At 46.0% G+C, this 20,691-nt stretch overlaps 9 protein-coding genes across 9 annotated transcripts; 5 read left to right on the top strand and 4 right to left on the bottom strand.

Moving 5' to 3' along the window:
- Positions 1-148: 148 nt before the first annotated feature.
- AGABI2DRAFT_121810 (hypothetical protein) lies at positions 149-2,807 on the top strand (the record flags this gene model as incomplete). The annotated part of the gene is made up of 3 exons (XM_006455833.1): positions 149-227; positions 287-2,462; positions 2,525-2,807. Coding segments are annotated over 3 exons (2,538 nt in total), but the record flags the coding sequence as incomplete, so codon positions are not given.
- A 1,452-nt stretch (positions 2,808-4,259) lies between these two features.
- Positions 4,260-6,255, bottom strand: AGABI2DRAFT_180743 (hypothetical protein; the record flags this gene model as incomplete). The annotated part of the gene is made up of 15 exons (XM_006455832.1): positions 4,260-4,324; positions 4,377-4,534; positions 4,583-4,607; positions 4,660-4,717; positions 4,770-4,797; positions 4,854-5,026; positions 5,082-5,124; positions 5,173-5,188; positions 5,245-5,256; positions 5,316-5,372; positions 5,403-5,415; positions 5,662-5,679; positions 5,796-5,894; positions 6,017-6,095; positions 6,158-6,255. 15 exons carry the CDS (start codon positions 6,253-6,255, stop codon positions 4,305-4,307), a joined length of 897 nt encoding a protein of 298 aa, XP_006455895.1. The 3' UTR covers positions 4,260-4,304.
- A 227-nt stretch (positions 6,256-6,482) lies between these two features.
- On the bottom strand, positions 6,483-6,899 carry AGABI2DRAFT_121808 (hypothetical protein; the record flags this gene model as incomplete). Its single annotated transcript, XM_006455831.1, has 1 exon — positions 6,483-6,899. One exon carries the CDS (start codon positions 6,897-6,899, stop codon positions 6,483-6,485), a length of 417 nt encoding a protein of 138 aa, XP_006455894.1.
- Positions 6,900-8,626: 1,727 nt separating this feature from the next.
- On the bottom strand, positions 8,627-10,587 carry AGABI2DRAFT_145898 (hypothetical protein; the record flags this gene model as incomplete). Its single annotated transcript, XM_006455830.1, has 12 exons — positions 8,627-8,646; positions 8,700-8,857; positions 8,909-8,933; positions 8,985-9,042; positions 9,095-9,122; positions 9,179-9,351; positions 9,405-9,443; positions 9,497-9,512; positions 10,009-10,026; positions 10,077-10,129; positions 10,367-10,445; positions 10,505-10,587. The coding sequence occupies 12 exons, from the start codon at positions 10,585-10,587 to the stop codon at positions 8,627-8,629; spliced, it is 750 nt and encodes a 249-aa protein (XP_006455893.1).
- Positions 10,588-11,158: 571 nt separating this feature from the next.
- AGABI2DRAFT_195211 (hypothetical protein) lies at positions 11,159-11,468 on the top strand. The gene has a single exon (XM_006455829.1). The coding sequence runs from the start codon at positions 11,238-11,240 to the stop codon at positions 11,436-11,438; it is 201 nt and encodes a 66-aa protein (XP_006455892.1). The 5' UTR covers positions 11,159-11,237; the 3' UTR covers positions 11,439-11,468.
- Positions 11,469-12,139: 671 nt separating this feature from the next.
- AGABI2DRAFT_121806 (hypothetical protein) lies at positions 12,140-14,179 on the top strand (the record flags this gene model as incomplete). The annotated part of the gene is made up of 16 exons (XM_006455828.1): positions 12,140-12,204; positions 12,264-12,342; positions 12,401-12,414; positions 12,470-12,568; positions 12,625-12,634; positions 12,692-12,709; positions 12,761-12,883; positions 13,073-13,106; positions 13,173-13,184; positions 13,247-13,262; positions 13,313-13,355; positions 13,410-13,594; positions 13,671-13,698; positions 13,757-13,814; positions 13,873-13,897; positions 13,957-14,179. 16 exons carry the CDS (start codon positions 12,140-12,142, stop codon positions 14,177-14,179), a joined length of 1,032 nt encoding a protein of 343 aa, XP_006455891.1.
- Positions 14,180-14,385: 206 nt separating this feature from the next.
- AGABI2DRAFT_195210 (hypothetical protein) lies at positions 14,386-15,816 on the bottom strand. Its single transcript, XM_006455827.1, has 6 exons — positions 15,578-15,816; positions 15,510-15,520; positions 15,402-15,451; positions 15,254-15,346; positions 14,973-15,167; positions 14,386-14,837 (listed from the first exon to the last, which is right to left on the bottom strand). Exons 1-6 carry the CDS (start codon positions 15,743-15,745, stop codon positions 14,602-14,604), a joined length of 753 nt encoding a protein of 250 aa, XP_006455890.1. The 5' UTR covers positions 15,746-15,816; the 3' UTR covers positions 14,386-14,601.
- A 49-nt stretch (positions 15,817-15,865) lies between these two features.
- Positions 15,866-16,207, top strand: AGABI2DRAFT_138827 (hypothetical protein). The gene is made up of 2 exons (XM_006455826.1): positions 15,866-16,007; positions 16,056-16,207. Exons 1-2 carry the CDS (start codon positions 15,984-15,986, stop codon positions 16,188-16,190), a joined length of 159 nt encoding a protein of 52 aa, XP_006455889.1. The 5' UTR covers positions 15,866-15,983; the 3' UTR covers positions 16,191-16,207.
- Positions 16,208-16,291: 84 nt separating this feature from the next.
- On the top strand, positions 16,292-19,155 carry AGABI2DRAFT_210528 (hypothetical protein; the record flags this gene model as incomplete). The annotated part of the gene is made up of 8 exons (XM_006455825.1): positions 16,292-16,415; positions 16,473-16,861; positions 16,922-17,496; positions 17,552-17,717; positions 17,771-17,962; positions 18,109-18,461; positions 18,521-18,595; positions 18,664-19,155. 8 exons carry the CDS (start codon positions 16,292-16,294, stop codon positions 19,031-19,033), a joined length of 2,244 nt encoding a protein of 747 aa, XP_006455888.1. The 3' UTR covers positions 19,034-19,155.
- Positions 19,156-20,691: the final 1,536 nt, after the last annotated feature.

Here is a 20,691-nt window from a genome sequence, read left to right as displayed (position 1 = left end):
CAGTAAGACAATCGAGACGATGTCGATAATGGAGACATCATGATCAAACAAAAAATCATAAACGGATTCGGACAGAGGAATATCAGGGCAATGTGGATGTGGCGGGGAAGAGGATGAATATTGATTCTACCGGCTATCCTTATACCAGCAACAACAAGGCGCAGGTTGGACTCCAATTTCACATCCCCCGTCTTCTGGACCACCACCGGCGATTCCTCCACCGCCGGGTGCAATAGGTGTCGTTGCCTCGGCCACTAATGTAGATCCTATTATCCCATTACCACAGGAAAATGCGCCTCGTGGACATGCTATGGGAGTGAATATTCCTCCTGGGATGAATTGAGTGGGCCTACTATTTCGGATGGACGGGGTGGAGGATATCAACCTCAACCTTTTGATACTCCTGTGCAGACGACGAGTTCTTCCACACCTCCTTCACATATTCCGGCTCCTCCACCTCATCCTGGTGTTCCACCACCCCCGTATCCGACTTCACCTCATGGCCAACAACAACAACAACATCAACATATTCCACCGCCTCCGCCCCCACAACAAGGAGGGTACCATACTATGCCTCCCCACCACGCACAACAAGGGATTCCGCCGCCCCCGCCACCTCAACATCATCAACATATTCCTCCGCCTCCCCCACCGCATCATCATCATCCGTATTCACATCCCCCACCACCACCTGGTCCACAATATTCGCCTACAACTCCTGGAGGGTATCCTCATCCTCATCCTCATCATCATCATCATCCACCACCACCACCACATTATGCACCTCCGTATACTGGTTCTACTAGTTCGAGTAGTACGACTGGAGGAGGAGGTGATTCGCAATGGAATAATGGTGGGAGTGGTGTTCCGCCAGGACCTCCGCCTCCGCATCCTCCTCCGGCATCGGGACCTCAGGTGCAGCAACAACAGGTTCAACAACAACAAGTGCAGCAAGTACAACAAGTACAACAAGTACCGCAAGGATATGAGGGATATTATTCTTCTCAACAAGGGCAATCGCAGTATGTGCCTCCGCCATTGCAACAACAGAGATATGATTATACGAATTATCCACCTCCTCCTCCTCAACAACAACAACAACAATATGGTGGCGGTGGGTATTACGAGCAACAGCAACAACCACAGCAGCAGCAAGGGCAAGGGCAACAACAGACGCAGTATGGTGGGAATGGGTATGGGTATGGACATCCTCAGACGTATCATCATCAATATAGTTCGTCTGGGTCGGGACCGCAAGGGAGTTATGAGTATCATCATCCACAACATCATCCACAACATCATCAACATCAGCAACAGCATCAGCAACAGTTACCTCCGCCGTTGCAGCCTACACATGTGCATCATCAACAACAACAACAACATCATCATTTGCAAAGACCGATTTTACATCCTCCTCCTCCTCCTCCTCTTCCTCTTCCTCCTCCGCCACCTCATCAGACGCATGGGGGTCCGTTAGCGCCGCCGCCGCAGAGTCAACAACAAGGACCGTTTGTTTCACAGCAGCAGCAGCAGCAGCAGCAGGGGTATCATCATCATCAGCCGCAACATCCTTCTTTGATTCAGGGGCAACCGATAACACAGGTACCACAAGTACAACAGGTACAACAGGTACCGCAACAAGTACCACAAGTACAACAAGTCCCACAACAAGTTTACGCTCCTCCTTTACATCATCCACATCAATCTAATACTCCTTCTACGACGACGAATGCGAGTACTGCTAGTAGTAGTAGTAGTAGTGCAACAACTACTACTAATGGAAATGGGAATGGTGCGGGACATTCACAATCACAGCAGCAACAAGGAGTGAGTGTGGCGATACCGCCACCGCATGGGGCTACGTTTTTGGGAGGGACGACGACGGGGAATAATGGGACTTCGCCGACGGTGACGGTGGGGAGTGGGGTGAATGGGATTTATCATCAGGTTTCGGGGGGTCAACAGCAGCAGTCGACGACGACGACGACGACGGCACAACAGGGGTATGGGAGTGGTGTTTTGGGGAATGGGAGTCCTGTGCAACAACAACAAATACCACAAGTACCACAAGTACCACAACAACAAGTAGTACAACAACAACAAGTTGGAGGAGGTTCGGGGTCACCGACGGTGTCGAATGGGGGATCGGATGGATGGAGTGCGACGACTGCGACTGCGAGTGTGACTACTACGACGACGGGGTCTGTACATGGATATGGGGGTCAATATCAACAACAACAGACACAGCAACAGCAATGGATGGGAGGAGGGGATGGTGATCGGATTCAGTTGGCGCCTTTGCGACATCATCATTCGAATACGACAAGTACTACGAGTACGACGACGAGTCCTGGTGTTGCTTCGACGCATCATCTTCATCATCCACATCATCATCCACATCATCCACATCAGCACCCTCATCCTCATCAACAGCATAATGCTTCTTCGTCTTCACCTGACTCGTACGTTTCTCTCTCTCTCGTTCATGAATTAGCAAACTGATGTTTTGTTTTGTTTTGGTTAGGACCCATTTTTCGTTGATTCAGTTGAAGAGTCCGGGAATGACGAGTAGAGGAGAGAGTCGGAATACGAATCATCATCATCAACATCATCATCATAACACTACTACTACTGCTAGTACTAACGGGAAGGGAGGAGAGGGTGTGAGAGAACGGAGTTGTGATCAACCATCACAACAACAACAGAGGAATGGGAATGGGAATAATACTAATACTACGGGGGGAGGGGGGAAGAAGTCGAATCCGTTGAGTATTGGGAGTATTATATCGGGGTCGAATGAGAAGTAGCTGGTTGTTTTTCTTTTCTTGGTTTTATTAATACGAGGGATTGGGTTGTTGTTTGTTGTATTTATTTTGTATTGGGGTTTTTTTATTTATTTTATAGTTAGGAAACGAGGGTTTGAATATTAGTGTTTTTGGATTAGGTTTTTTGTTTTGGTGTTGGTGGATGGGAGAATGGTAATGAGGAGCGTGGTTTTGAGGAACATTTTTGAATTGGTAGGAGATCGAGAATTTAGTTGGACGATTCGAACTCGAGTTGGTATGTTGCCACAAGGCTTCAGTTTGAGCAGATTGACGACACGAATAGTAGATGGGTGTCTAGACGACGTATCTGAATCACCTGGTGGCATATAGCTTCACCCTTCAGAAAGTAATGTTTTTGATCACCGTTTTTTTCTCAGCTCTGAATTAAAAGCTATGATACAGAAGCCTGTGTTGCCTCCAGCCTGAACGACAGTGTTAGGGCTTCAAACGCAGATTTCCCCGCTACTGGTAACCAGCCACCTTCAGATCTCGCGAGTCAAATTCTCCTTCATTATCTTTAGGAATAGGAACACGAAGGTAAGTGTTTTTTTTCCTCATTTGAACCAATACATCGTCATAGAAGTGCAGGACAATATAGTATCTACCATGATAGAGCAAATAGATTAGTATTATAACTATGACGCGTTCGACAAAGCTGCGAGACGAGGAGTTGTTACCGTATCATGAACGAACATTTCGTGTACTTACCGCGAATACTGAGGGTTAGGTAGTTGGTTTCATGGTGGGATTCGAGATGGGGCCTGCGGCCTACGAAGTATTAGTAGCGTCATTGATAAATTGGTAGTTGATTATAGAAAGATGATTGAGAATGCCAGGCTCCGTTAGTTGTGGAACTTGGGGTGGGGTAGTTGATTTTATGGAATAGCAGATGTCGGCCTATGCCGTCTGCTACTACTTACAATAAGTAGTACATCAGAGATTTCAGGTAGCCGCATCAGAGCGACGGTGTAAATTTGGTTGATAGTCCCGTGTGGCTGACAGCCTGAGTAACTCCTTTTTTTACCCGTTTGGAACCAATGTAAGGCGTGTCATCGACGAATACGGCGAGATAGTGGTAGTACGTACAGGACAGCACGGAATCGACTGTTAGAGAATGTGGTAAGGGTTTGAGAACGATCGTGGAATTTAGTCAGACGATTCGAACTCGAGTTGGCATGTTGCCACAAGGCTTCAATTGAGCAGATTGACGACATGGATACTCATTGTGAAACTTTCGTGAGGAGGAATAGTAGATGGGTGTCTAGACGACGTATCTGATCACCTGGCGGAATGTGGCTTCGGTGACCCTTCAGAAAGTAATGTCTTGATCACCGTTTTTTCTTGGTTCTGAAAATATTTAAAGCTAAGTATGACACAGATGCCTATGTTGCCTCCAACCTGACAGATCGATGATACAAGTGTAACTTCCGTGAAGCACGACAGAGGCAAATAGATTAGTATTATCAACTTAATAAAAAATTATGGTGCGTTTGACAAAGCTGCGAGACAAAGGTTGTTAACATATCATGAACGAAAATTTCGTGTATTTACCACGAAACCGGCCAGGGGTTGTTTTTTCTCCGTTTGAATCGCTTGTAGATGGACTCGAAACGCTGGTTTCTCCTGAACGAAAATGCAATGCGCTAGTGGGAAGTTCGTTCTCGCATGAAGGCGCTAATTGTGAGCGAAGATGTCGACGACCATTCAACCTGACATCGTGGTTACGCAAAGATGGTATGTCGGATGCATGTACTCACATTGCCAGAGCTGAATTCGCGTATACTGTACATACAAGTTTAGCTGAGAACCACAATGCAGGTGGAATCGAACGCACGTTTGCTGGATGAGAACGTCGCACCGACAAACAGTAGTACGTCTGGTAGCGAGGAATACTATCTCGAGCTATCAAATCAGGATCCCCGGTTGAAAGTGAGCTATACATACCAAGACCATATAGACAATTGAAACGAGGCTGACAAGACAGCCATGTCATTCACGAGCTTAAAACATATGTTATTCGAGGCTTACGTTGTCAAAAGTCCAGAGCTTATAAAAAAGATGATAATCTTGGAGAGTACCGCGTTGGTTGCTACTTGGACACCCTTGACTCTGATTCTGCTTTTGGTCAATATTGTGCACATTCCGACAGTGACCCCAATATCAACGACGCAAGTGACTGCAAAAGCAAAGTATAAAACCCACTGGAAACTTGATTGAGTAGCTGGATGGCCCCTCATCTAAAGATTACAGGCTTACCTTCGCCCCGGAGGCAAAGTCGAGTAGGTATTCCATTCTGTGTCTGTAGACAATAAGATTTATCATAGATTAGGCGAGAAAGTCAACGTACAGTTCAATTAAGAAAACTGAAGGAGTCAGTGGTCAGCGGTGATCGTAGGCAGGGAAATCCATCGACACAGACCAATTACAGCAGCTACAAGAGGGTTAAAAATCGTCAATAGCGGTCAAATCTAAGCATAGCAAGAGTCATACCCAGTGCCAAGCATCCTCCAATGATTACAAAGATCTGTTGCACCGTCGTATTGGAAACTAAAACACAGAGAAGGGTGCGTTACGCACCCGTATCATGATGCTAGTGATTCCAATGTCAAGCCTTTCGCGGGAGACTAAAATTGGATGGATTGAGAAAGGACTTGAAGCAGAAGCTGAGATGCACACATCGATATATTTTTGACAGATAGGTCCTGCGCGTAGGTTCAGTTAGTAATGACCGATTGGACTCGAATTAGAGTACGTTAACCCTTGAACTAGTAATATCATAAAAACCTAGAAGTCGTGAGTTGCTGTCGATAGCATACTTGAAAAACTAAGAGCTCACGTAGACATCACCGACAGCCTATATGGTAAATTATTATGATTGGCACCGAAACGCAAAAGGTCACGAACCTTGACACTCCTTTGGCGGATTTACTCTTGAATTATGTTCTCGACACTCACTAAAGATTGACGCACCATATCACTCGAGCCATTGTAATGTCCGCTCCGATCCCTTTGACTAGCCAAGACCACATCATGTGTATCGAAAACGCGGAATGGAGAGAGTCGAGTAGGCTAAATATTCCTGATTATTATTCAGACAACTGTAGTTGAAAACACCAGTGGCACCATATAAGAACAACCTTCCAAGGAACGTCAGACCTGCTACATCAGGCAAATGCGGTGAAATTACTGACGGTAGCTTTGAGGTACCATGCATCTTCCGGGTACGTCCTATGATACTGGTAAACTTGGGACAAAGTTATGCCATATAGCCTGGAGATTTTCATATGCCCGTAAGGCCAGATGCGAGATAGCATTGAAAAAGAAAGGCGTACACGCAACCGCATACAAAACAGAAAAAGGCAGCCCCCAACGTATTGTTGACTTCATCATCGAGGGTCGTGGGTAAGGGAATCGTGGAAGGGAGAAACATGACCGGTGACCACCTGTTCAGCACTGTTACTTCATATATTGTGGCGGCTGATCAGCGAATCTGCAAGTAGCTAGTCGATCATACCAGTCACTCCTACTTTTTGCCTATCAAGTGAGCCGTTTCAAGTTCGCCATGAGCCGTGGACTTCGAGTGGATCATTGTTGTGACTGGTACAAGCTGTGTATGGTTGGTACCAATGTCTGGTGTACTTGGTCGTTGAGCATCTGTCAAACTGATGTCGCATCTTCCAATTTGATGAAGCGACTCTCGGAATCGCCGGAAGAAATTGATTTATTCTCAAATTGTGGCCAGATATTGCGAATAGGGTGAGAACCAAAGAAGACTGTACTGAGAGGTGGGGAGTGGGAGATCGAAGGAATCCCAGGCGGTAAGCTCGGAGCAGGGAATGTAGTCGAGTGCCTGGTTCCGAATTTACCTATATAATCTTCTAGGCCCTCCTCGTGTAAGGGTTTGGGTGGGTGGAAAAAAGAAATGATTGACTGGAATGGGGCAGCGTACAACACAGCAGAATAGGGTAGAGTTTGAGTAGAGACGTTGTGCATCTGAGCATTCAATTTGCCACCATCTTCATAACAAGATGGGTTCTGACCGCTCTCATTCCTTCTAGGAGGCTGAGAGGACATGTGCTTTGAAATGGTTTGTCAAAGGGAATACATTCGACAAGCTATACTTCTGTCTATCAGTAAATTTGAGGAGAAACATAGCCTATGAGTGGTTGAATAGCCGGTACCTACGTGTGAGCGAGCAAACTGGCAAACTGACTATTTTCGTCGCGAGCCGGATAGTCACCAGTCAACCAACATTATGAGTTGGGATTGAGGGTCTTAGGCTATAGGGCCCGAGATCCCCAGGCGGTGAGATCGAAGCTGGAACGCAGTCGGGTCACCCCAAAAGCGTGGGCTTCGATCGCCTATGTTGGCTGACCGGGCTTCCAGTAATATATTAATAAGGAAGGGTTCGGGTGGGTGGGAAATAAAAATAAAAGATGTAGAGGTGCGGAACGTATAGGACCGCACCGATAGAGTAGTAATAGTAGAAGAGATAAAATGTGACGTGTCACTCTAATCACAATTGATCATATGGTTCACACACACGGTCGTCGCTCCGAAAAATCAGACCGCGCTCGTTCCTCGCGCGTTCTTCCACTAATAGAACATCACGGTACCACTGCATCTCTCAGGCTAAATTTTAATTTCCATCCACCCGAACTCTACTGCAGACCTGGGCAGCCAACACAGTGGTCGAAGTGCACGCTTCTGAGGTAACCCGTCTGCGTTCTTCGATTTCTTTGCCACCTGAGAATCTCAGGCCCTACCACCCAAGACTTCAATATTCAATCCCAACCTCTAATGTTGGTTGACCAGCAACCATCCGGCTCACAACAAAATACTTGATCAATTAAAGCTTGACGCTTGACGCATCAACGTAAATTACTTCAAGTTTGATATATGTAACTTAACAAAGGTATCGTTAACTAGTTTGACTATGTACACAAATACCTGTTGTAAAACTTCCATGAGGGGCGGTGGACGGGTGTCTAGACGACGAATCCGATCATCCGGCATATGGCTTCACCCTCCAGAAAATATGTTTTGATCACCGTTTTTTCTCAGTTCTGAAAGTGTTTGGAGTTATCACACAGATGCCTGTGTCGCCTCCAGCCTGAGCGACAGTGTCAGGGCTTCAAAGGCCGATTACCTGTTATCAGTCACCTTCCGATCTCGCGAGTCAACTTCTCCTTCATTATCTTCAGGAACAGGAACACGAGGGTAGAGCAAGCGCATGATGATATTCCGGCGAACGACAAACGGCGTGAGCGTGCCTTGTAGTAATTAATGAAAAGCCTTGATACGGAAGATCGTAAACGCCGCAGTCTTGGTTGGCTAGGCACTGGGATAGCTTCATATTCGGGGAACTCGGGCGTTAGTCAGACGAGGATGTGTAAGGCTGGTAAAAGCAGCTACACGCCCCAGCTTATTTTGAACATGGAGAAGGTTTCAAACGCACGCTCTTTAAGTTATAGTCACCGATTCCAAAATATGAGCACTTTTTTGGGTCATCCCTACACATGGACATGGACAGAGCTCCTTGATGTTCCCAGGGATCGGACGGAGATCGGGCATAACGGCGAAGGTGCTAAGAATGACTGCGACAGTTGCATCAGAGAATGGTGTGAATCTAGCTGAGTGAGCCCAGTGTATAAAAAAAGAGCTGATACTAACAAGGGCACGCTTGACAACAGTATTTTTTTTATCACTTGAGATGATACAGGCGAATGCAACGAGATAGTAGTACAGGGCAGCATGATATCTAGCACGACAGAGCAAATAAATTAGTATCAACTCTCAAACTATGATGCGTCTGACAAAGCTGCGAGATGAGGAGGTTGTTAACATATCATAAACGAAATTTCGTGTACTTACCACGAAACCGACCAGCGGCTATTTTTTCCCCGTTTGAATTACTTATAGATTGATTCAAATCGCTAGTTTCTTCCGAACGAAAATGCACTGTGCTGTGATGAAGCTCGAACTCGTATGGACGTGCTAATTGTGAGCGAAGATGTCGACGGCCATTCAACCTAACATCGTGGTTACACGATGAACGAAGGTATGTCGGTTGCAGTACTCACATTGCCAGAGCTGAATTCGCGTATACTGTAGAAAACAAGTTTGATTGAGGTACGCAATGTAGGTGTCTGCACGCACGTTTGCTGGATGAGAACGTCGCACCGATAAACAGTAGTACGTCTGGTAGCGAGGAATACTATCTCGAGCTATCAAATCAGGATCCCCGGTTGAAAGTGAGCTATACATACCAAGACCATATAGACAATTGAAACGAGGCTGACAAGACAGCCATGTCATTCACGAGCTTAAAACATATGTTATTCGATGCTTACGTTGTCAAAAGTCCAGAGCTGATGAAAAAGATGATAATCTTGGAGAGTACCACGTTAGTTGCTACCTGGACACCCTTGACTTTCACTCTGCTTTTGGTCAGTATTGCGCACATTCCGACAGTGATCCCGATATCAACGACGCAAGTGACTCCAAAAGCAAAATATAGGACCCACTGGAAACCTGATTAACTAGCTGAATGGCCTTCATTCCAAGTTGAGAGCTCACCTTCGCCCCAGAGGCAAAGTCGAGTAAGAATTCCGCTCTCTGTCTGCAGACATTTAGATTTAATCGTAGATAAAGCGAGGAAGCTAGCGTACAGTTGAATCAAGAATACTAGAAGAACCAGTCGTCAATGATGATGATTCTAAGAGGGGAATTTGTCGACACAAACCAATTACAGCAGCTGCGAACCCGTGCAAAATCGTAAGTGACATTCGAAACGAAGGATTGTAAAGGTCGTACACAGTGCCAGACATCCTCCAATGCAACACGAGATCTGTTCTACTGTCACATTAGAAGTCAAAAGGCGGAGGCAAATACGTACTTGTATCATGATGCTACTGATTCTTCCAATGTCAACGCTTTTGCGGGAGACTAGACGGAAATTCGTTGAGCAAGCGCGCGAGACGGAAACCAACTTGAATGTGCACACATAGATAGATTCTTGACAGGTAGGTCCTGCGGATAGAGTCATATATTAGAGGCCGATCACTCGTTCTGATTTAGAGCGCGCTAACCCTTGAACTAATAACATTATGAACACCTAGAAGTCGTGCCGGTGAGTTACGGAGGATAGTACTTATAAGTACCTGAGGAACTAAGAGCTCACGTGAACATAACCAACAGCCTATATGATTGATTATTACAATTGACATCGAGGCGTAAAAGGTCACAGACCTTGACACTCCTTTGGCGGATTCGCTCATGAGTAAACTTTTCGACAGCCACCGCTAAACATTGACGCACCATATCACTCGGGCCATTGTAACATCCGCTCCAATCCCTTTAACTAGCCAAGACCACATCATGTGTATCGAAAACGCGGAATGGAGAGAGTCGAGTAGGCTAGATATTCCTGATTATTAGTCAGACAATTGTAGTTGAAAAATCCTGATTGCACCATATAAGAACAACCTTCCCCGAACATCAGATTAGCTGTACTAGGTAGAGGTGGTGAAACTACTGACAGTAGCTTTGAAGGACCATACATCATCTGGGTACATCCTAAAATACTGGTAAACTTGGGACAACGTTATGCCATACAGCCTGGGGACGTTCAGTTACCCGTCAGACCGAATATAAAATAGCATCAAAAAAAGGCGTACACGCAACCACATATAAAGGTGAAAAAGGCAGCCCCCAACGTATTGTTGACCTCATCCTCGAGAGCCATTGATAAGGGAGTCATTGTGGAAAAGAGAAACGCAACTGTCTGTCAGCAACGTTTCTTCATATAGCATTAGCATGTTTGCGGGCACGCACAAAACGGATCGATCTCATCAGTCACTCATGCTTTTCTTGTGTCAAGTGAGCCGTTTTGTCATTCGTGAGATGAACGAACAAAAATAACTGTCTGCCAAGGAAGATTGCGCGGGTATCTTCCATTGATTTGTATCAGGCTTCATGCTGTGCAGACCACACTTCCTCGTACAATGGGTCATCTTGTGAATTATCTGTAAATGTCATCGAACATAGTTGTCAATTGTCGAGTTCCTTCAACTCCTTTGAGTGGAAATTTTCGATGACTGTTTAAGCTTATATCATTTGAGAACAAGAACCCCGAGTCCTGATGCACATATCATGATGTGCACATGAGCATCAGCCACAACTGCCACAACAAGACAGGTTCTGACCCATCTCAATCCGTCTAGAAGGATGCGGAGCGTAACTGCCGTGACATATCAGCAAAATTGAGCTTGTGTTTTTACGGAAAGGATATCCGTACGAGGAGCTTAAACGATGAATGATACCTGAAGGTGCCCCCTCATGTCATGATAAACGGAAGTAGGTTTTACGAAGACATATTACAACTTGCGGAAAGATTTCAGTTTATGCTCGATGTCGAACAATACAGTTTATCGTTTGCCAGGGCTGCTGGCGAGGCAGCCTTTGTCCTCGTCAAGTTGTGCCGTATCCGCCGCGTCGGTGTCCTCGTCAAGTTGTACGGTATTGATTTCGGCAGCTGACAAGGTGCCCGTCTTCTCTACCAACCAGATGTCTATACGCTACCCGAGCAAAAAAGAAGGTAAGAGAGTATAGGCATGCGTATGGAAAAGGTATCGAATACGGAGCGCGCGCGGGCGGAGCGGGAGAGCGGCTGCGAGAGGAAGGCGAGTGGCAAGAGTCACCCCGCGCGTGATGTCACACCAGCGTTTTCTGTAAAGGATATGACCAGCTGTTGATGTCGATGACTTGTTGGGCGATGACCTACCGCGTTCCAACTTCGATCTCCCCACGCGAGGGTTGCGGATCCGACGGCGCAAGTGGTCCTCGTTTCCCAACCTTGGCTGTAGATTGTCTTGTGACTATCCCAATCACGCGAAAAGATCATCAATGTAGCTTGGCAGTCCCAGGTTTTGGCAAGATCCTGGAATTTTCGTCAAATATCAGACAGTTGGACCATATCCGGAGTTGTTACTTGAAAGAGTTATTCATTGGTGTCGTCAGGTATACATCGGATTTGACTCAAGGATTAACCCACCATTTGGGCCATTACCAATCTCTTATTACCGTGTCGGTCGGAATGCCGGCAATCTCCTCAGTCATCGTCGGGCGCGGAATTGTAATTGAAATGTAGTTGAAGCCGCTTAACTAATCAATACTGGCTGATCGCAGCCAGCTTCCCTCCACCAAGTCGCGTCAGACAAAGAAGGTCGCTGGGAAAACATGTCAGACTCCATAATCATAAAAGGACCCCACAGAAGACTTTTCCTCGTTTCATCCGCTTTCCTATCTTATCAATGGACTCAAGCTATGACTCTGATACATTGGCTCCGCCTTTCGTTGGGTTTGTGATTGGGACAGCGTACGATCTAAGAAGTTCCTCAATCTCATTTCTTGCCCCTTACTATCATTCCGCACCAGATTATTTGGAGTGACCATCCTTCAATCATACCAATACTTCAAGAATTATTCCCATGATTCTATCTGGATTAAACTCCAGGTGAGCGAGTTGAGGCTTTGCTGGTTATCATAGTCCATTGAACTGACGCAGACGGCAGGTTTCCATTATCTGGTATGTGGGGATCTGTAAGATTATCTCGGCCCATCTACTGATCTAAATGCCTTAGTTTACTGGATTCCCTACATCTCGTGTTCTCCTCGAAGTTGATGTATAGATTCTTCATCTCGAATTTCGGTTCCGTAGTTGATTCAACTCGGAATGTATGGTTCGTGATAATCATTTCGAGGCGGCTACTCAATCATACTGACCTCGATATCTCAGGAGCTTCAAGGTAATAATCGTTTTTTATACCACTGGCCTTACCTCTGACTTCGATGGCGCTGACTAGGCAATTGGAATCACTCAGGTCAGTGGTATACTCGTTAAGTGAAATATTGTTTCCTGATCGTTATATCAGAGCATACTGATTGTCTGTGTACAAACGTTAGTGCTCGCCGGGTTTTCTACTGAGGTATCTCGTCCCAATATGGCTGATCATGTCTTTTTTAATGAAGGGCCTACCTTAGAAGGATATGCACGCGTAAGCACATCACATTCCTTATTCAATGACCTTACCTGAAAATCTCGTCTTCGCATGGTGTAGTTTCCCGATTCCCGGAATTGGTTAGCCAAGAGCTCTCGAGACTGATCAGGGTGAGAGCAATCATTTTTAAATATAGAAAAGTCGTTCTGAAGAACTGACTTTTTCCCGGAATCATTCGATTGACAGATTGCCATCTGCTTAATTGTAATGAGCGCGATTGGTGAGTATTTCGAGGAATGATCGGACTAGTGGAGACAGAAAATTAATTTGACATTGTGCTCTGCAGGTGTTGGAGTTGGTGCGAATACGTCTTTAACTGTTTCTATTTCGATCGTTGACTTATATTCTTCTTGGAATCAGTCGTTTGCTACAAAGTGTCAGTATTTGTCCCATCACCTAAAAAACGATGTTTAATAGTCCGTCCAGGCTGCAGGTGGACGTCATTCTGAACTTTGGCACTGACGCCGAGGTGAATCTCATTTCATAACTCAGTTGAGCCGACCTGACATTCATGAACGTATAGTGGATGATCTATCTTGGTTTCGGCGCAACAACTATTCTCGACATCTCTATTGCACTGATGATGTGTTTTGTGCTGCATAAAAACAAGCTTGGCATCGCACGCCCTAACCAGCACGGGGATATGAGGAGCGCAGAAGTACTGTCGACACTCATTAAGTATGCGTTTGGGACGGGACTCTTGACTGCGTAAGTTGTGTTTTCGGAATGGCGTAATATAGCCCGAATATTGAAGACAAATTTTTCACTTTTTTTTTCTATCTAGCTTTGCCTCGTTTTTGGTCATAGTTTCTGTAAATAACAAAAACTCTCGTTTAATGGTTCCGACGTTGCTGACATTCCGTTCCAAAGTTTGTGGCGCGACCAAATACTCTTTTTTATATTGGTGTGTCACTATCGGTACCCAGATGTGAGTGCCTTTTTCCTATGATCAATTCAATCTCTCTGTATCTGACATGGCCGTGTAGTATACACCAACTCGTTCCTCGCGATGTAAGTTTTTACTTCCTCCACACCCTCAATGCAGCGAGATTCTGATCGTACATTTCAAGGCTCAACATTCGTCGTCAACTAAATGACAAGCTTAAAGCCACTCCAGAACTGGAGAAGATCAGCGGACTTGTTTTTGATCAACATGCTGCAGATGTGACTTCAGTTTTCTTGGGATCGGAAGCAGATGATCATCGACGAGAAACAAGAGCTTCTATCGATATTGAAGCTGGAAGGCCTGGTTTGGATTCTCACCCATCTCAGCCCTCGTCTACTACACTGTAGACCTCGATAAGCGAGGATATGATTTTTTTGGGGGTTGCGGAGCAATGCATGGACATAATTTAGTGATCATGATCTACGACTGTTTCTGTGGACTTTCCTGGAACTTTCTTAATTTGCAACGACCGGTACAATTTCTTGGCCGGTTAATATCTTTCTAAGTATAGCTTTGCATTCTTCAACATTTACGTATCTTGTCATTTGTCTTGTCAATCCTCCACATCATCCATACAATGTTGCAAGCTCCGAAAAGGGCTGACATGGTGGCATGAACGATAATCACGGAACAGTTAAGCATTATCGTATATGAAACGTCATTACGTGAACTACATAATCAACTACAAGGGACATCCATCAGCCATAAGAAAGAAAGACAATAGTATCATTGTAAACATGTCCAAGAAAAAAGGATTTTTGAAGGAAATCTAGTGTTTATTAAACTTGAATTTGCTAGCCCAATGTTTAGGGCCAGTAAGTTCAATGTCGTCGGAGTGACCATATTTCTTGTCGTGTATCTCATCCGCTTTTAAGGCTTGCGTTCTAGCGGAGGACATCGCGGCAAAATCTTTGTGGCCGGTACGGCGATCTTTGATACGACCGAGGCATGTGGTGATGCCACCGAGGAAGAGAAGAATCATGGCTACAAGAGTGATCCAAAATCCTACAAATGTAGTTAGCAAAGTGAAATGAGGCCAAGCGATTATAGATATCGATCAGACGAGGAAGGAATGGAAGGAGAGTCGTTGGTGCGGATAAGTGGGGTTTGATCGGTGGTTCTTTGAGAGATATGGCTTACCAGGGCCGGGAATCGTTCTTGTGCCAAGGTTGAGTTTCTTAAATTGAGTCCTCGTGTGCGCAAACAGCACCACATCGCAAAGGAATGCAATAAACGTTATAAGACCCGCCAGCCAAGCAATCAACGTCGCCCAAAGAGCAATAGTCAAGTGCTGAGATAGCGCGAGTAATACTGCAAGTAGCGAAACAACGGCGGCTGTGTAGGATTTATCGATCAGTATCTTAGACACGAGCGTTTGGAGACGAGTGGAGTTTCTTTGGAGCGAAAGGAAGCTGACGTACCGACTGGATGAATGGCTAGCCCACGAGTCCATGATGGGGCAATCGTCACTTGGTCGGTCTGTTGATTCGCCACGGTAACGCCATAGGCATGGCCTAGTCATGAACAGGGTTGAGTAAAAAAGAGCTGAGAGTGGATTGTTGTCGTTACCTTGCTTTACACAAGTGCGATCACCGGCTTCATTGTAAGAGCATGGCGCCCTAAGAATAAATCTTAGCAAATCATAGCACCAAGGTGGAAAACTGCTCGACAACACACCATATACCGAACTAAAAATCGGATGATATAAGTATTGAAAGACGGTCAGAGAACGAAGTAAAACTGACCCGGAGTTGACTGATATTGTTCTGTCCATTTTCTGACGCAACTTGTTGAAAATGCGTACGGGTGAAGTCAAGAGCAGGAAGGTATGGAAGGGAGATGGAGACGATCAAGTTGAGGACGAAGGCAGCAAATATGATGGCGACGGCTGGGATGCAAAAAATACGCGCCATGTCGTGGTGTGAAGTCTGAAGAACAACTCAGTGGCTGTCCTGGGGTAAGTCCTGGGAATAGGAGATTCGAGTGATCCAGCGGTTGTGGAGCCATTATATACTGGTCATCCCAAGTCGCAACTTCACACGTTTTACGTGGCTAGTCGCTAGACCATTCAGGGCTTTCCATTTCTTTAATTGGGCAAGGCAATGGACGAAGCTTGAAGTTTGTTTGCCAGCAGATACACCTAAAACAGTAATGGGAGGCGTGTGGCGCGTCGCGCTGCGTGGAGAACATAAGTCGCGATAAAAAGCTAGGCAATTCACGCACAAAGATTACCCCGTATTAGCTAATAGGAAAAACGACAACGTCATTTTTCTGCTTCAAATTGAGATTCGAACCGAAATCTTTCTCAGTGCACTGTTCATTACCGCGCACTCGGAGGCGGATCATGGACGGATATGAGCAAAATGGCGTGAGTTTATGAGGGAAAGGGAAAATTTGCGAGTTTGATTAGAAATGTGATTAGCCAAATATGGGTACTAAGCAGATCTCCTCCCGGCCCCATGAGCATTCGAGGTCCCCGCAAAGGCGAAAACTACGAGCTCAGCGTCGACCTCAACAGTGAATACCGCGATAAACGAAAGGATGCAATTAAGCGCGTCATCGCCTCTATGACCGTTGGCAAGGGTCGCTATCCTTCAGTTTCTTATTTACCTCGACGAACACCTAATCTCATTCCGACAGATGTCAGCGGTCTATTCCCTGACGTTCTCAAGAACATGCAGACTGAAGACTTGGAGCAGAAGAAACTTGTATATCTGTACCTAATGAACTACGCAAAGACTCAGCCCGAACTCGTCATCCTCGCCGTCAACACTTTCGTCAAGGACGCCGACGATTCAAATCCTCTCGTTCGTGCCCTTGCCATCAGGACCATGGGCTGTCTCAGAGCAGAGAAGATTATCGATTACCTCTGCGATCCTTTGCAAAAAAGCCTGCGGGACGAGAATCCCTATGTCAGGAAGACCGCAGCACTCTGCGTAGCAAAACTGTACGACCTGAAACCAGACTTGGTCATCGAAAATGGCTTCTTGACGCAATTGCATGAGATGATAGCTGATTCGAACCCGATGGTGAGCCATCAATGCCTCCCTTGCCCTTTTACGCTCATCTTGGCTTTTCTTGAACTGTAGGTAGTCGCTAACACGGTCGCGGCTCTCACAGATATCCACAATTCTGCCACATCTAATCCCGCAACGCAAGCCGATGCTTCTGCCATTTTCAACATCACGGGTTCGATCCTCAACAAGCTTCTGATTGCGCTCAACGAATGTTCAGAATGGGGTCGTGTTGCCGTTTTGAACGCCCTTGCCCGATACGTAGCTCAGGACGAAAAGGAATCAGAGCATATCTGTGAACGTGTCGTACCACAGTTTCAGCATATCAATGGGAGTGTGGTGCTCGCAGCAGTCAAGGTCATTATGATTCATATGCGTCACGTAACAAGAGAAGACCTCATCAAGCAACTCGTGAAGAAGATGGCGCCCCCACTAGTCACTCTACTCTCGTCACCTCCCGAAGTACAATGGGTGGCCCTCCGAAACATCAACCTCTTACTTCAGAAGCGATCCGATATCTTGTCAAACGAGATGAGAGTCTTTTTCTGCAAGTATAACGATCCGTTGTATGTCAAGGTGGAGAAACTGGATATCATGGTCCGTTTAGCTTCGGACAATAACGTAGATGCACTATTGAGCGAGTTGAAAGAGTGAGTAGTCTTTCGTACTTGGAAGTTCGGATTTCTCAGATACCTTTCATCCTAGGTACGCTTCCGAGGTGGATGTTGATTTCGTGCGGAAGAGTATCAAAGCTATCGGTCAGACGGCGATCAAGATCGAGTCTGGAGCTGAACGTTGCGTCAACGTTCTTCTCGAACTCATTGCTACGAGAGTCAGCTACGTGGTTCAAGAAGCTGTCGTTGTCATGAAAGTAAGTTTTATCCATGTATGAGGGGGGTTTACACTTCATGCTTCTTTATACAGGACATATTCCGCCGGTATCCATCTACTTATGAAGGTGTTATCCCCACTCTGTGTGCCAACTTGGATGAACTAGAAGAACCAGAGGCTAAAGCATCCCTTATCTGGATTATTGGAGAGTATGCGAACAAGATCAACAATGCGGATTCTTTACTCGGGTTCTTTGTAGATAGCTTTACGGAGGAGTCGTACTCAGTGAGCATAACTTCTACTTCTTTCTTTTATGTAGTATACTTCCCCATCACGCTTCTTCCGCTATTACTCCCGTGCGACACCTTCCCTCGTTCTTTTAAGGTCTCTTTCTCCATCGTCCGAAGCTGATTGGGTTCGCTTAAAAACAGGTTCAACTACAAACCCTCACCGCTGTTGTCAAACTTTTCCTCAAGAAACCCGACACATCACAAGGACTAGTGCAACGAATATTAGACACTGCCACTAAGGAATGCGACTCTCCAGATGTAAGAGACAGGGCATACATTTATTGGAGATTGCTTTCCACGGATCCTGGCGCTGCAAAGGCAGTAGTGTGGGCCGATAAACCTCCCATCTCGATACCACGGACGACTGTCGCTCCAGCGTTGTTGGAGGAATTGTTGGGAGAGATACCGACACTTGCGAGTGTTTATCACAAACCTGCGGAAACGTTCATTGGGAAAGGAAGGGTTGGTGTTGACTCTGTTCAAAGAAAAGCAGGGTATGCTTTGGGTCTATATATGAATGTCAGTTACTCATATATTAACCAATTTTTGGTAGAGCGGATGATGATCGGCTTGCCGCGCACAAAGCGTTACAGACGGTCGCTGCAGGAAGACAAGCGGAGAACCTCCTGTATGTCCACCCTCTCTCCCTTAATTTGTTAATTTTGGCTAATCTTATCTTTCCTTCCTTTTTCTTAGTGATTTCGATGACGATGATATATCAACAACAAACGGCCAACCTTCAGGCCTTGCAGCAACAGAGGTTCTCTCACAAACGCCAGCTGCTGCTAATCTTCTTTCCGGAACGTCGAGTAATCCGTTAGACGATCTCGTATCCATCTTTGGTACAAATGGTACTGGGGGTGGTGGCGGTGGATTTGGCGCGGCGTCTGGTTTAGCTCCGTCGGCCACTAATAATAACCATGCGCCGGATCCGCTTGCTGGTTTGGGCGGGTTGTCGATCTCGGGTGGCTGTTCGTTAATGTCGCCTGATCAAACGTCACCGCAGCAACCGAAATCTGCGACGTCGCCGCAACAGCAACAAGAGGATTTGTTGGGATTGTTTTAGTTTGTTGTTTTATTTGTATGATAGATGGATAGATGGGGTTGAGGAGGTTTTTGTTTCGATTTTGTTTGTTGTTCGTATCTTTCATTTGTTCTTCTTCTGCTAATGTGATATACTTTTTTGGATGGACGGTGGGGATGAGGTTGGCAAAGCGACCTCTGTAGCCAATTTCCTGTCAGCCTCGAGAAGGTCCAGGTATTGTTACAATAGAATTACAACGCGCACGGGCGTCGAGGAAGATAAAGTTCTACGCAATATACACTCCAAAGCTGGATACCAGTCAGTCGGTAGAATCAGCGAGACAGGGATTTGAGAATGTAGCGGAACCACAGCCGCAGAAACAGATTCAACTCGAACAAGAGGTGGAGGCATCTAATAAACTTACAAACGGGTTCAAATATGTTTGCAGGTCGAGCGGCGTATTATGCTTTTTGGTCCATTGTCGGGATGTACAAGTCAAAGGGACTGATATCTCTCCGTTTCTTTCAATTTTTCTTTCTGCCAGCGGTATCATGAGGATCATGTTGCGGCACCCGCCCGAGAGCGGGACTCTGGCGGGATGATGTAATGCACCGAGAAAACACCGCAACTTCATCATCCCGCCTACTAGGACATTGAAACCCGTCGGGCCTCTCCTTGCTGATGCGAAGTTCATACAACGCAACTGTGTACATTTCGGCTTGGAACTCTACAGATTGACCAAGTACATTCAATTTCACTGTCACTTTGTGGGCCTAGACGAACTTGAAGGCACTCGACGACCTCGGAAGAGTGGAGAGCAATAAATGATTAAGAAGAAACTTGACATTCTTGCGTTCAAGTATAGTGATATGTACTGTCCGGGGCATTGAATGCATGGAACAAAAGGGCCTTGGAGAGGGAAACAACACTGCGGGGGAAAGGGGCGTTTCTCAATCATATGCCGATGCTCAGGATACTTAGCCCATACATCATTGAATGTCAGGCAGTCAAAATGAGAAACTACTAATTAAGTGGCTATCATCTTCTCCGCAGCTTCAGTGATTTATATGGGAGATCCTCTTCTACTCTGAATGAGTCAGTCCAAACGTTCAGTCGACTTGGAGTCTACTGATATTTTTAGCTTACAAGTCGGACATTACGACTCTCCAAGCGGGTGAAGGACGATTAATGTCCTCTTACTACCTCCCCGATCCGGCATCCTACTGCTAGTGCTCGACGAATTGTGAGTGAAAGTGCCATAGATCCTGAATTTTCTGAATTTGTGCAAGTGAACCTCGTGGTCCAACGCACTGCAGTCACATGTCGCGGCACGTGGAAGGTCATGCAGTCCCCGGCTCGCTCAGTGCTCACGACGGCCAGTTATTTCGAATCAACTCTCCAGTTTATCTTCGCTCTCCGCCTTTCGGCTATAATGGAACTCGGCCTCCATTCCGCTAAATAAAGGGTAATTAAGGCACAGCATGCGGTATCATGTATGCCAATTCAAGGGAATAGTGGATCGACGCTCAGTTTTCAATGCAGCCGAAGTCGACCTCGTTGATATCAAGATCACAAGCTGACTCTCAAACTCGGGCTTCAAGCCCCAAACATCACCATAATAGCTCACCTTGCTGAAAATGCGGTGCCGGAGCATGTGGATTTCGGATGATTCGTGCAACACGAGCAGTCTATGATCGCAG

Source organism: Agaricus bisporus (genome assembly GCF_000300575.1).
Source record: "Agaricus bisporus var. bisporus H97 unplaced genomic scaffold AGABI2scaffold_11, whole genome shotgun sequence".
Classification (NCBI taxonomy): Eukaryota; Fungi; Basidiomycota; class Agaricomycetes; order Agaricales; family Agaricaceae; genus Agaricus; species Agaricus bisporus.
Note: the sequence above shows the minus strand (reverse complement) of the source record. Positions and strands in the feature narration are given on the sequence as shown.

Bases quoted from the DNA above. Each gene is read 5' to 3' on its own strand.
- AGABI2DRAFT_138827 (XM_006455826.1), top strand. From the start codon at position 15,984: ATGGGAGGCGTGTGGCGCGTCGCG. The intron at 16,008-16,055 runs CTGCGTGGAGAA...CAATTCACGCAC, and splicing joins GAGGCGTGTGGCGCGTCGCG to AAAGATTACCCCGTATTAGC.
- AGABI2DRAFT_195211 (XM_006455829.1), top strand. From the start codon at position 11,238: ATGTCGAACAATACAGTTTATCGTTTGCCAGGGCTGCTGGCGAGGCAG.
- AGABI2DRAFT_195210 (XM_006455827.1), bottom strand. From the start codon at position 15,745: ATGGCGCGTATTTTTTGCATCCCAGCCGTCGCCATCATATTTGCTGCC. The intron at 15,168-15,253 runs GTACGTCAGCTT...AATCCTACACAG, and splicing joins GCTAGCCATTCATCCAGTCG to CCGCCGTTGTTTCGCTACTT. The intron at 14,838-14,972 runs GTAAGCCATATC...CTACATTTGTAG, and splicing joins AAGAACGATTCCCGGCCCTG to GATTTTGGATCACTCTTGTA.